The sequence below is a fragment of the Alosa pseudoharengus genome, unplaced genomic scaffold (genome assembly GCF_046254945.1).
Source record: "Alosa pseudoharengus isolate Yale_2024_CS ecotype anadromous, Long Island Sound unplaced genomic scaffold, YU_APseudo_1.1 YU_APseudo_1.1_scf_21, whole genome shotgun sequence".
Lineage (NCBI taxonomy): Eukaryota > Metazoa > Chordata > Actinopteri > Clupeiformes > Clupeidae > Alosa > Alosa pseudoharengus.
Window position 1 is genome coordinate 6131064 of NW_027468674.1, and position 13116 is coordinate 6144179.

General features: G+C 46.7%; 1 protein-coding gene across 1 annotated transcript in view; it reads right to left on the bottom strand.

The window, feature by feature from the left end:
• Nucleotides 1-443: 443 nt before the first annotated feature.
• Nucleotides 444-13116, bottom strand: part of LOC143137503 (klaroid protein-like) — a 79978-nt gene continuing 67305 nt past the window's right edge. Inside the window, exons 13-18 of the mRNA XM_076297750.1 lie at nt 13059-13116; nt 12855-12939; nt 3107-3222; nt 2828-2995; nt 2416-2511; nt 444-2311 (exon numbers count right to left, since the gene is read on the bottom strand). The exon at nt 13059-13116 is cut by the window's right edge and continues 170 nt beyond it. Of these exons, the coding sequence (XP_076153865.1) occupies nt 2195-2311; nt 2416-2511; nt 2828-2995; nt 3107-3222; nt 12855-12939; nt 13059-13116 (640 nt within the window). The 3' untranslated portion in view covers nt 444-2194. The remainder of the gene's footprint in view (nt 2312-2415; nt 2512-2827; nt 2996-3106; nt 3223-12854; nt 12940-13058) is intronic.

Sequence of the window (13116 nt, forward strand, 5' to 3'; positions counted from 1 at the left end):
CATAATCACTGTAGTACAATAGCCTATAATGTGTACACATTACATCCTATTTTCTGGCAATGCAATGTCTCTTCAGTAAATTAGCCAAGAAAAAAACATGCAACTGCATAAGACAGCATATAAAATGTCCACACAGGACCTAAAACAGACCCAACAGAGCTGCCAAATTGCCCATTTGCATATAGCCTATCCAAAGATGTGTGCATGTCCACACACACACACACACACACACACACACACACTGATGTAGACACGTATATGAGAAAACACACTTAATTATTCCATATTCAGGTGAAATAAGGTTGGGCATAGTGTTTTGTTGACAATTAACAATAAATATTAATTTTAACATCATAAATAAACATAATGTCGTAATTTATAAAAAATGTACGACACAATAAAAACATATTTTCTTTATTTCTCTACTTTTCTCTTCCCAAAAACATAACTGCACTGACTAAGGGCCTAATCACCCTGCAAGTGTGGAGACTATGTGTCAGCAGCCCTAAGGGCCGACTCACACTGCAAGGCCCTCTGTGTCGAGGTTTCCAAGTGCAAGTGTTTGGAATCACTGCTCCGCAGAAGGGAGTGGATCTAAATGCCCACATGTGACCAGAAGTAGGCCATCACGTCTGAACTCTTGGGATTAGAAGAGTATTTTAAGATATTAATGTTGCTGTCGCTGTGTGAAGTGTGTGTCGCTGCCCTCTCTGCTGTCCTGATCTGAATGCACTGGCTGATCTGATCTCCCATAGAGATGAATGGGAATACTAGTCCATCACTGGCTGATCTCCCATAGAGATGAATGGGAATACTAGTCCATCACTGGCTGATCTCCCATAGAGATGAATGGGAATACTAGTCCATCACTGGCTGATCTCCCATAGAGATGAATGGGAATACTAGTCCATCACTGGCTGATCTCCCATAGAGATGAATGGGAATACTAGTCCATCACTGGCTGATCTCCCATAGAGATGAATGGGAATACTAGTGCATCACTGGCTGATCTCCCATAGAGATGAATGGGAATACTAGTCCATCACTAGCTGATCTGATCACTGGCTTAGGGGGCAGCCGTGGCCTACTGGTTAGCGCTTTAGACTTGTAACCGGAGGGTTGCCGCTTCGAACCCCGACCAGTAGGCATGGCTGAAGTGCCCTTGAGCAAGGCACCTAACTCCTCACTGCTCCCCGAGCGCCGCTGTTGTTGCAGGCAGGTCACTGCGCCGGGATTAGTGTGTGCTTCACCTCACTGTGTGCTGAGTGTGTTTCACTAATTCATTCATTAGATTAGTGAAGAATAAAATAAAACTGGATGGGACAGTAGTCTATATAACATGTCAGCCTGTGATGTCTCAATGCATTTGCATATACACACAGACACACACACACACAAAGGTATATCAGAAAACACACTCAGGTTACTTAAAGCAACACCAAAGAGTTTTTTGTACCTTAAAATAATGTTTCCAAAATCATTTCAGTGGTTCATCAACTCGTAACAGGGTGAACGGCACTTTCTGCATTCGCTTCGCGGCCCTCTATCGGCTATAACGGCACTATGTAAGTTTGCCGGATCGGGTAGCGGATCTGTAGTTCGATGGAATGAGACATGAGAAACTACAAATTTGACTTGCATCTGATGTCACAATACATCCTACTTTCATAAAATCATGCAACATATTCTACATTGTCTGTGGATATTGTTATTTGCAAAGCTGGTGCTGGATAAACAAATAGTCCGTGCGACAGAGGAAAAGTTATTTGGTGTTGCTTTAAGTATAAGTATATATACTCTTTTGATCCTGAAGGAAATTTGGTCTCTGCATTTTATCATAAAGCTGGAAATATTATCTAATGATCATGGTAAAGTAAAGTGTTAGTGATTTGTAGACATTATATAATTAACAATAAATATTAACTAACATTACAAACTGAATCTCCACATTAAAATGTAGCCTACACAATACAAATATGTTCTTTGTTTCTTTCCAGTGTCTTTATGCTGTGTACCCCAATAAAGAACTGCATTGACAATCAACATGACATGACATCAACAATCATAAATAAATGTATGAACTTATATATATAACTTGAAACATTATAGTTTTAGCTTGAAAGCAAATATATTATTATAGAAAATAAAGTAATAGGGTAATGAAAATAAAGTCTTTGCTGAGGTTGTGTGTCTCTCAGTGGGGCAGTGGCTGGCCATGAACCCTGAATCTGTAGATGCAGGAGTACTCAGGGTTACCCCAGTTACTGAGAACCCTCAACTGCACCGCACGATACACATCCTTCACTGAGTCCTGAGAGAGAGAGAGAGAGAGAGAAAGTTAAATATTGAAGAGATGTTGTTGGGCTCCAGTAATAAAGGTGGGGAAAAGTTTGCAGGCTTCTGATGATGTCTCACCGGCAGCTCAAAGGTCTGGATGGGCTCGCCATCAGAGTCATATGTGAATCTACCCAGGAACTTCCCTTCCTCCTGCTCATCAAAGCCACTCAGGCCCTGGAAGAGGACATGGCAGCAGACAACACACACACACACACACACACACACAAGCAAACACACACACACACACACACAAGCGCACACACACACACACACAAGCAGGCAGGCACACACACACACAAGTGCACACACAAACACAAGCACACACACAAACACACACACACAGACACACACGTACAGGCACACACACACACAAGCAAGCAGACCCACACAAACACAAACCATTAACTAAACAAATATGCATAGGCCATCTCTTTAGAAAGTTATACTTTCTCTTTGGCGTAGTGTAAAGTCGGAGGCTTTTGAGACTCACGTAAACGGCGAACTCTCGCGGGGCGCTGTCGATGCGGCCGGTGGGGGAGAGGCTCTTGGGGAAGTGCTCCAAGGTGACGTGTGTGACGCGCACGGGGAGGGACAGGGCGATGGTGAGGAACCCCTCACTGCCTTTAAACGCCCAGCACTTCCCAGGACGCATCTCAGGCTGACACACACGCGCACACACACACACAGATACAGTGAGTGATGTAACTGTGTGTTTGTATGTGTGTGTGGGGGGGGGGTGCGAGTGTGTGTTCATTAATAGGTGTATTACCTGTATAACAGTGCGTGGACTCTCTGAAGCATACCGCAGTGGCATCCCAAACAGGCTGTAACACGGAGACCTGGTGCGGTATGTTTCTGAGCTACGGGACCCAATCACACCAGCACCTACACACAAACACACACGCGCACGCACGCACGTATGCACGCACGCACGCACACACACACACACCGGAGGAGCCACCAGAGGAGTTTTGGGAGCGTTAGTCAAAAAAGACGTGACCCTCCCTCGCCAGCAAGAAATTTGCAGAGTGATTGAGAAAAAACGCATGACCCTCCCCAACAATGTATTGATGCCTTCTGTACTGGGTCAATTTAGGAGCTTGCATGCTACCACTCATTCCATGAAATGCCCTGAAAATGCTGTCGTTTGCACAATTTCACAAATAATCACCGGGACCGAAACATACCTGTCAACCTTTTCCGGGTTTATCACGTATTTTAACTTTTTTTACTGTCTACGGAGCCCGGGAGAACTCACTTTTAAGTGATATTTTTTCTGGTCGTGATAATTTGTGAGCACGTTTTCCTTAAATTGAGCCCTCGAAATAATAAAACGTGAGCACGTTTTCCTTTAATTGAGCCCTCGAATTAATAAAAGGTGACCCCGTTGTAGGCCTAAATTGAGCTCTTGAAATATGTATTTTGTGCATTTAGTAATTCCCGACATTTTCTCACCGCTCGCTGTGCTGTGGTGGCAACTTCGTGTTACCTATCAGGCTATTGGCATGGACTAGGCCTACAGCTGTCTGTAACATTACAGTTCATATTGGTAATGTGATGATAACCGTAGGCAGCTAATTAAAGCCTTTAGGTGGTCAGGATGGTTTATAGCGGAATTCTACTCTTTGTAGCAGGGGCACCTGTGGTGTCAACCGCCAGCTATGGAGACCCATAATGGGGAAATTCTACTAGGCTACATAGGCTACTCGAGCTCTGTTGTAATGACCGGTTTCCACTACCTCTTGGATTGTTGACTAAAGCCTACGTTAACTGTGAGGTCTAGAAGGCAATCGAAGCACACACAGCGACAAGCTCCCAAACAACACGTAGACCTACTGTTGTTGGTACAAATGCTACTGCGTATTAGTAGTAGCCTAATACCCACCCAATACAATAAGGTTCCCTCTAGCGCCCGATGGGCCTCACCATATAACCCACCCGCACACCGATATGATGCACACAATGAGGTAAGCTTTGATACGGACTATGAAACGGGAGACATAAACAGTGGCGTTCACGATGCTCAGCTTCTCAGGCTATGTAGGCCTAGCCCAGCTCACACCGTTCGCGATAAACACCACAGCTCTGCATAAACTTGGACCTCAACAAACACTCAAAACTTCGGCAAACATTCAGCTGGACGAAGATGGCAAGGGGCTTGTGCAAACACACACAATCATCTGCTCTCCCACCTATAGCCTACCTAACAGGGCTATATCCAGGTGCACTGCAATCAATGAGATTCCCCCTACGTCACTACAAGCGACACACCTCCCGACGTCATTCCCGGGGATACCCCTTGACACCACACTACATTTTTGTGCACACAATTTAATTTCTTCGAGCCCACGTTTTAATTATTCGTGGGTGCGTTTTACTAGATCGAGATCTCGAATATACTATAACGTGCTCATGTTTACATGTGTCAAGACAATATTGAGTGCACGTTTTACAAATTGTGGCCACGTTTAAGTAGATCGTGCGCACAATGTTCTATAACCATGTTCACAAATTGTGCTCTCGTTTTAATAAATCGTGCCCTCGTTTTAGTAAATGGTGCACTCGTTTAATAAATTGTGCCTTCGTTTTACTATGCTTAAAACGAGAGCTCAATTTAGTAAAATGAGCGCACACTATAGTAAAACGAGAGCACAATATAATAAATTGCGCACACGATTAAGTAAACCGAGCGCACAATTTAGTAAAACGAGCGTACGATTTAGTAAAACGAGTGCACAATATAGTTAAACGTGAGCACAATTTAGTAAAACGAGCGCACATTCTCTCAACATGCAAAACATTTTGTGATGACACCTCTAGGGCTCCGTAGTCTAGGCTACTGTCGGTGCATTTTAATAATAGGCTAATAGGCTACACCAGCTTGTCTACTGTAACAAAGCACCTTAACAGGGGGAATTAATTGGGCATGAATCATTGTGCTGAACGCTATTTGTCAATGAGCAGAAACACACTCAACATTCAAACTATTGATAAGATGATAAGATGTGCACTATGGAAACTGGTCTGTAGGCTAACATTGGACAAATAAATGACACTGACTCGCCATATCCTGACTCAGAAAAAAACATTTTCTTGCTTACTTTGCCGCAAACTCAGCCATGAAATCAAAGGGTCAACTTGCAGATACAGTAGATATCTTTTTCATTTTTGTGACAGAGGGCTCTGTCTAGCTCCTCCGTACAGCGCCTTGTTAATTATCCCTAGTTACTATCGAGGGGGTGCACACCTGACTTTAGTTTGCTAGTGGCAGATACCAACTTTTTGACAAGCGCCAGTACATGCGAGGAACTGTAAAAGCACACACAATAACATTCACACACAACGATAAAAGCAGACACGGTAACAAACATTAGTGTATGCAAACAAACAGCCACACGCGACCACACACAAACATCCATTCACATCCATTCATTGAGCATCTTAAATGTTGGGCTCTGAGCAGTCTGTGGGAGAGAGTGAGGGAGAAGCAACAAATACCAGCTCAGGTAAACAGTTGTTTTTGCAGGTTGTGGCTGTAATTGGATTACCTTGGAATATTCGTTTGCTTGTCTTGTTGGACTTAAACAGTTATTTTTGGACTCTTTAAAATTAGTTTGTTTTTCTTTATTGAATATTTTTTTTGTCATTGGCCAGTCTTGTTTACATGCCACAATTTTTCTTGGACACTATTGGACGTTCGGGTGCACTTTTTACAATAAACATCCTGCACTTAAGTGCTGCTGTGGCGGAGCCAGTTCATTTTCTCTAAAGAACCCAACCTAAGCTGTGCTACTCCGTGACATATGGTGGCAGCGGTGGGATTGGCCAGCCATAGGAAGTGCATCGCAAAAGTTTCAAGATGGACGACGTGAAGGGTGAGAAGCACGAAGAGGATTGGGAGGATGCCTCTGAGGAGCGGTTAGAGGAGGCGGAGCAAGTGGTACGCCCCAAGATGACTTCAAGTACTCCGACAGATCAACAACCTAAAGCCCGGTTCCAGAAGTTATCAAAAGCACCAGAGGGGGAGGCAGACCAGACAATGGGAGATGTAGCAGGCCTGCTGAGGGAGTTCCTGAACATGCAGCAGCGACGTGAGGAGACCATCCTGCAGAGATCCGTGGCATGGCCACACACCTTGGACAAGGACAAGCAAGAGGACAGCACCCATCACACACAGCACCAAGGACTACAACCACGTCGAGTACCAGAGAGTCGGAGAGTCCGCGGATGGGCCTCCCCACACCAACCCACCATCGTCCTCCAGTCACCAGAGAAGAGTCAGCAGATTCTTTTGATGAGCCGTGGTCGATTCCTGCTGCCGTGCCAGTTCAGCCAGCCCAGCCAGAGAGGGTTGTGCGTAAGGAGCCCAAGATGCCGCTGTATCAGCAGAGTGAAGACATCGAGGACTACCTGTTGCGTTTTGAGCGCATGGCCAGAACCTGGGCTTGGCCAGAGAGAGACTGGGCGTGTCGTCTGGTGCCACTGCTGACGGGGAAGGCGCTTGCTGCCTACACATCGATGGATGAGGAGCGGTCCAACATCTACAAGTACCTGCGGGAAGCTATACTGGAGAAGTTCGACGTGACACCTGAGACATACCGACAGCGTTTCAGGACAGCGACAACACCATCAGGAGAGACCCCAACGGAGACGTACAACCGCCTGAAGAACCTGTATCGGCGCTGGATAAGGCCTGAGCAGCACTCCAAGGAGGACATTGCAGAAATGATCATCATGGAGCAGCTAATCAACGTTCTGCCGTATGATGTCCGGACCTGGGTGAAAGAGCATGAACCAAAGGATGGTAAGACCACTGCAAAACTAGCCATGCAGTACCTCAATGCTCATCGGCGTGGCACTCAGCGACTTCAAGCATCACTGCACCCTCAAAGCAGTCAGCGACCCCAAGCATCACTGCACCCTCAAAGCAATCAGCGATCCCAAGCAACCCAAGATGTCAAAGACACACGGGACGGTAGAGGTACCAGGGGGGGGGGGCTGTAAGATGGGATGGTTCGCAGAATAGAGGGCAAGAGTTAATCTGTTTCTACTGTCAGCAGCCAGGCCATAAAGCTGTTGTGTGTCCTCTGAGAAAACCAAAGCTGACTGGGTTTTGCTATGTACCAAGGGAGGGGGACCGTCTCTGTGGGGATAATGATGATGAAATGAAATCTGAAATTCTCTTGAATGGACAAGCTGTGCGTGCACTGGTCGATACTGGTAGCTCTGTGACTCTCATCAACAAATCCCTGCTACCCGCTGATAATTTGAACTATGAAAAGAAAATTTTTGTGCAATGTGTACATGGTGATCAGAAGGAATACCCGACTATGGAGGTGACTGTAACGGTAAATGGTCAAATGTTTTTGATTAATGCTGGGGTGGTGGAGGGTTTGCCAACTGACATGGTCTTAGGTAGGGACTTACCAGCGTTGACAGATCTTCTGAGTGCACCTAAAAATGAAGCTGCAGGTGCACATCTGTCCTGTGCAGTGGTTACGAGATCCCAAATTAGGGGAGGACTGGAGCCCCTGCCAGACTTGTGTGGTAGTCTGTGTCAGGGCGGGTCCAAAGGCCCCAGAAAACCACGCCGGCAGCGGCGCCTAGAGAAGCATCTGGGTACCCCGGTGATTAAACCGGAAGCAACTGGGCTAGAAGCTGAGGGGTTGTGGAAGGTGCCAGAGAACATGGGGACCTTGCAGGCTGGGGATGTGTCACTGAAACCATTGTTTGACAGAATGAACGGGAAGGGAGGTGATCAAAAAGGGGTGGATGGGGAAAGAGTGATATTGGAGAATGGGCTGTTATACATTGAAGGGGATAATGTTAAACGCCTAGTTTTACCAACCACATGTCGACCCCTTGTCCTTCACCTCGCACACACACTACCCTGGGCGGGTCATTTGGCCCTACAAAAAACCTATCTTAGGTTAAGCTCACGATTCTATTGGCCCTCAATGTATGCCGATGTACGTATGTATTGTGCAACATGTCCTGTGTGCCAGAAAATAGGTGCTGTGAGGAGAGCTGACAGAGTGCCTCTGCACCCATTACCCATGATCTCCACCCCCTTCCAACGCATTGCAATGGATATCGTAGGACCACTGGAGAAGAGCAGCTCTGGGTACAGATTTATCCTGGTGATCTGTGATTACGCGACACGCTATCCAGAGGCCTTCCCACTGCGGTCCATCAACACACCTAAGGTTGTCAGCGCCCTGGTCCAGCTGTTCTCTCGGGTTGGATTCCCGACGGAAATCCTCACCGACCAGGGGACGAACTTCACATCACGACTGATGCGCCAACTCCACCAGCAGCTGGGAATCAAAGCCCTCCGGACTACTCCATACCATCCGCAGACGGACGGACTCGTGGAGAGATTCAACCACACCCTCAAGAGCATGTTGAGGAAGTTCGTCTCAGACACTGGCAAAGATTGGGACAAATGGCTCCCCTTCCTCCTGTTTGCGTACAGGGAGGTGCCGCAAGCCTCGACAGGGTTCTCCCCATTCGAGTTGGTGTACGGCTGGCAGGTCCAGGGTCCATTGGACCTACTGAAGACGACCTGGGAAAGACCAGCGGATGCCTCATTGGAGGTAGGAATTGTGCAGTACATGCTGTGAATGAGGGACCGCCTGGACCAGTACCGAGAGGAGGCTGCAGAGAACTTGCGGAAGGCGCAGAAGGCACAGAAGCTCTGGTATGACCAGTATGCCAGGCACCGCGAGTACCAGCCAGGTCAGAAGGTCCTATTACTGCTCCCCACCAGTACCAGCAAGCTCCTCGCTAAATGGCAAGGCCCTTACGTCATCACTAAGAGGAAGGGTCCAGTCACATACGAGGTACACCACCCTGACAAGGGCAAGACCACCCAGGTGTACCACGTGAATCTGCTAAAGGAGTGGAAGGAAATGAACACTGAAGAAACAAAGGTGAAGTTGGAGGTCACGGAGACGAAGATGGAGGAAGCAAAGACGGACACAGCTGATACAAAGATGGAGATGGCAGAGCTGAAGAGAAAAGGTGCCAAGGTGATGATGGTGCGGAAAGTGGAAGCAGATGGTGAAGATGGAGATGACGTGCAGACCTGGAAACCACGGAAAGAGGCAGCAGTGACCTTTGGCCACTTGAAGGAGGACTTGCAGAGAGATCTTCTGGAGGTTTTTGACCTCTTCCCAGCGCTGTTCCAGCCTAGACCGGGCCACACTGGAGTGTTGGAGCACAAGATCCACCTGAAAGACCCCACTCCAATCCGTCAGAGGCCTTACAGGGTGCCAGAGACCCTGGTGTCTGGACTGAGGGAAGAGATCCAGACCATGCAAGAGTTGGGTGTCATTGAGGAGTCAACAAGCGAGTGGAGCAGTCCAATTGTGGTGGTGCCCAAGAAGGATGGATCCCTAAGGATATGCCTGGACTTTAGGAAGCTCAATGCAGTCTCGCAGTTCGATGCCTACCCAATGCCCCGAATTGACGACTTGCTAGAGAAGATTGGTCGGGCCAAGTATATAACAACGCTAGACCTCCGTAAAGGTTATTGGCAAGTGCCTCTGGAGGAAAAGTCCAGGGAGTACACAGCATTCAGAACACCTCTCGGGCTCTTCCAGTTCACTGTGATGCCGTTTGGTTTACATGGTGCCCCAGCCACGTTCCAACGGCTAATGGACAGAGTCCTAGTGGGGTGTGATGATTGCTGTGCTGCTTACCTGGACGATATTGTGATCTTCAGCCAGACCTGGACAGAGCACTGCCAACACCTTCAGAGGGTTCTCCAATGCATCCAAGAGGCAGGACTTACCTTGAATGTCCAAAAGTGTGAGTGGGCCAAGGATGAGACCAAGTACCTGGGGTACCTCGTTGGCCATGGAGAGGTCCGGCCGCAAGTCGACAAGGTGGAGGCCATCAAGAACAGCTCTCGACCTCGGACCAGAAAGCAGGTCAGGTCTTTTCTCGGTCTTGTTGGGTGGTACTGCCGTTTCATCTCCAATTTTTCCACCATCGCCGCACCCCTAACTGACCTGACCAGCAAAGCCGCTAGGAATCCGGTGCAGTGGACGGACGAGTGTGAAAGAGCGTTCAATACCCTGAAGACATGCCTGTGCTCTTCTCCAGTACTGCTAAGTGCAGACTTCACGAAGCGATTTCTGGTGCAGGTTGATGCCTCATCTGTGGGAATTGGAGCAGTCCTGGTGCAAGGGAAGCCAGGGGAAGAAAGGCCAGTACTGTATCTGAGCCGTAAATTGCTACCCAGAGAACAACGGTACTCCACAATTGAGAAGGAATGCCTTGCAATTAAGTGGGCACTGGAGAGTCTACGTTATTACTTGTTGGGCCGAGAGTTTGATCTGGATACAGATCATCGAGCTCTCACATGGATCCAGACAATGAAGGATAACAATGCGAGAGTGACCAGATGGTATCTCGCACTACAGCCCTACAAATTCCATATACGACACAAATCCGGAAAGCAGAATCTGCTGGCTGATTACCTGTCCAGATTGCCGATGCTCTGCAATCTAGGAGAAGGGGAAGGTAATGTGACAGAGGGCTCTGTCTAGCTCCTCCGTACAGCGCCTTGTTAATTATCCCTAGTTACTATCGAGGGGGTGCACACCTGACTTTAGTTTGCTAGTGGCAGATACCAACTTTTTGACAAGCGCCAGTACATGCGAGGAACTGTAAAAGCACACACAATAACATTCACACACAACGATAAAAGCAGACACGGTAACAAACATTAGTGTATGCAAACAAACAGCCACACGCGACCACACACAAACATCCATTCACGCGAACACAAATACTGAAACTCGTACCTGTTTTCCCTGACCGCAGCACTATTAACCCTGTAAACTAATAAACTTACACTCACCGGGTAGAGCAGGTTAAATCCTGGTTGTTTTTGTTGTGTCGTCCGTTTTGGTTTGTTTAAGTCCAAGCAGCATCTATTTGGGGATAGTTGAATGGCGCGCGCGCCGCCATGACGGGCTAACCCGAGCAGTGGGGCTGAGGGCTAGTTCAAACGCCTCAGGTCTGCGCAGTGCAGCATGGGTGCGGGGCAAACTATGTTTTACGGGGTTTTTCATGAAATACGGTAGTAATAAGGGTTATAAGGGGAAAAGTGAAATGAATATGATACATATGGAGTGTATTCTTGAGGAACTATTTACTGACTGTGGGGGTGATGTTTAAAAGTGTTTATTAGTGATTTTTGTTGTTAACTGTGGAGATAGTATGACCTGTGGGAGGGGTTGAGCATCTTAAATGTTGGGCTCTGAGCAGTCTGTGGGAGAGAGTGAGGGAGAAGCAACAAATACCGGCTCAGGTAAACAGTTGTTTTTGCAGGTTGTGGCTGTAATTGGATTACCTTGGAATATTCGTTTGCTTGTCTTGTTGGACTTAAACAGTTATTTTTGGACTCTTTAAAATTAGTTTGTTTTTCTTTATTGAATATTTTTTTTGTCATTGGCCAGTCTTGTTTACATGCCACAATTTTTCTTGGACACTATTGGACGTTCGGGTGCACTTTTTACAATAAACATCCTGCACTTAAGTGCTGCTGTGGCGGAGCCAGTTCATTTTCTCTAAAGAACCCAACCTAAGCTGTGCTACTCCGTGACAATTTTCATAGAGCCCACTAGTCTCTCCTGTGACATGGAGGTGTGCAAATAGTTTTTACAGCAATTGCCTATTCGACTTCGAAAAGCTTCGTTCACCCGATTCAATCTTTTTAAGTTTTAAGTGCAGTAGCCTAGGCCTATCTGTCCCCTTTTTTAATGATATCTTGAGCCTATCACGAGGTAGCCTACAGTGCATTATGTCCTGGGATTCGGACGTGCTCCAAAAGAAAAAAAACTTCGGGATAGTTTTTTTTTATAGATGGTTATGAGGAGCAATATGAGAAAGAAATTGGATGATCATTGATCGTTGTTAACGTTAAGCCTTTTCCATATGCGTCAGTGATGGAGATAGAAGAAACATGCCATCACGTCAGGTAACCTAAAGTTCATAGGCCTAATATGACTTCATTCTAAATTTTGTAAAGGTTCTTAGTGATTATGAGGAAAAATATGAGAGAAATTTGGTGATCACTGATCGTTGTTTTAGGACATTAGGCATAAGCCACGGTAAGCTTTTTTGCTTAGGCTAGAATAGGCGTTAATGAAGAATAAACGCTTATGTCATCTTTGGCCAGGTGCAAGGCCCTGGTCGACGGCCCAAATTTTGCTGTTTTCATTAATACAAAAGTTGGGTGACCCTCCCCTCCTAGACAAAAAAAAGTTAGGTGACCCTCCCCTCAACAAAGAATAAAAAAACATGACCCTCCCCTATTTTCCTCCAGTGGCCCCTTCAATAAATAACGAACAGTCCCATAGCCTACACAAGCACACAAACATGCATATGCATAAACATACACACACACACACACACACACATTATACTGTACATGCACACACACACACACACACACACACACACACACACACACACACACACACACACTATATAGGGATCGTTACCTAAAGACTCCAGAGCGTAGTCAGCCATGCCAGTTCCATCTGCTTTATAGAGGCTCAATGCTCTCTGAACAATCTCATAGACATCCTGACACACACACACACACACACACACACAAACACACACACACAATAAATAACCCACATGTTTTAATGTGTTAGCTGATACTCTGAATAATTTTAGACCTTCCCAAGATGGCCGCTCACCTTGACCGTGATGGCTCCAAGTCCCTCCTTCTGCAGGCTCTCTCCCACAGTCCTCCAC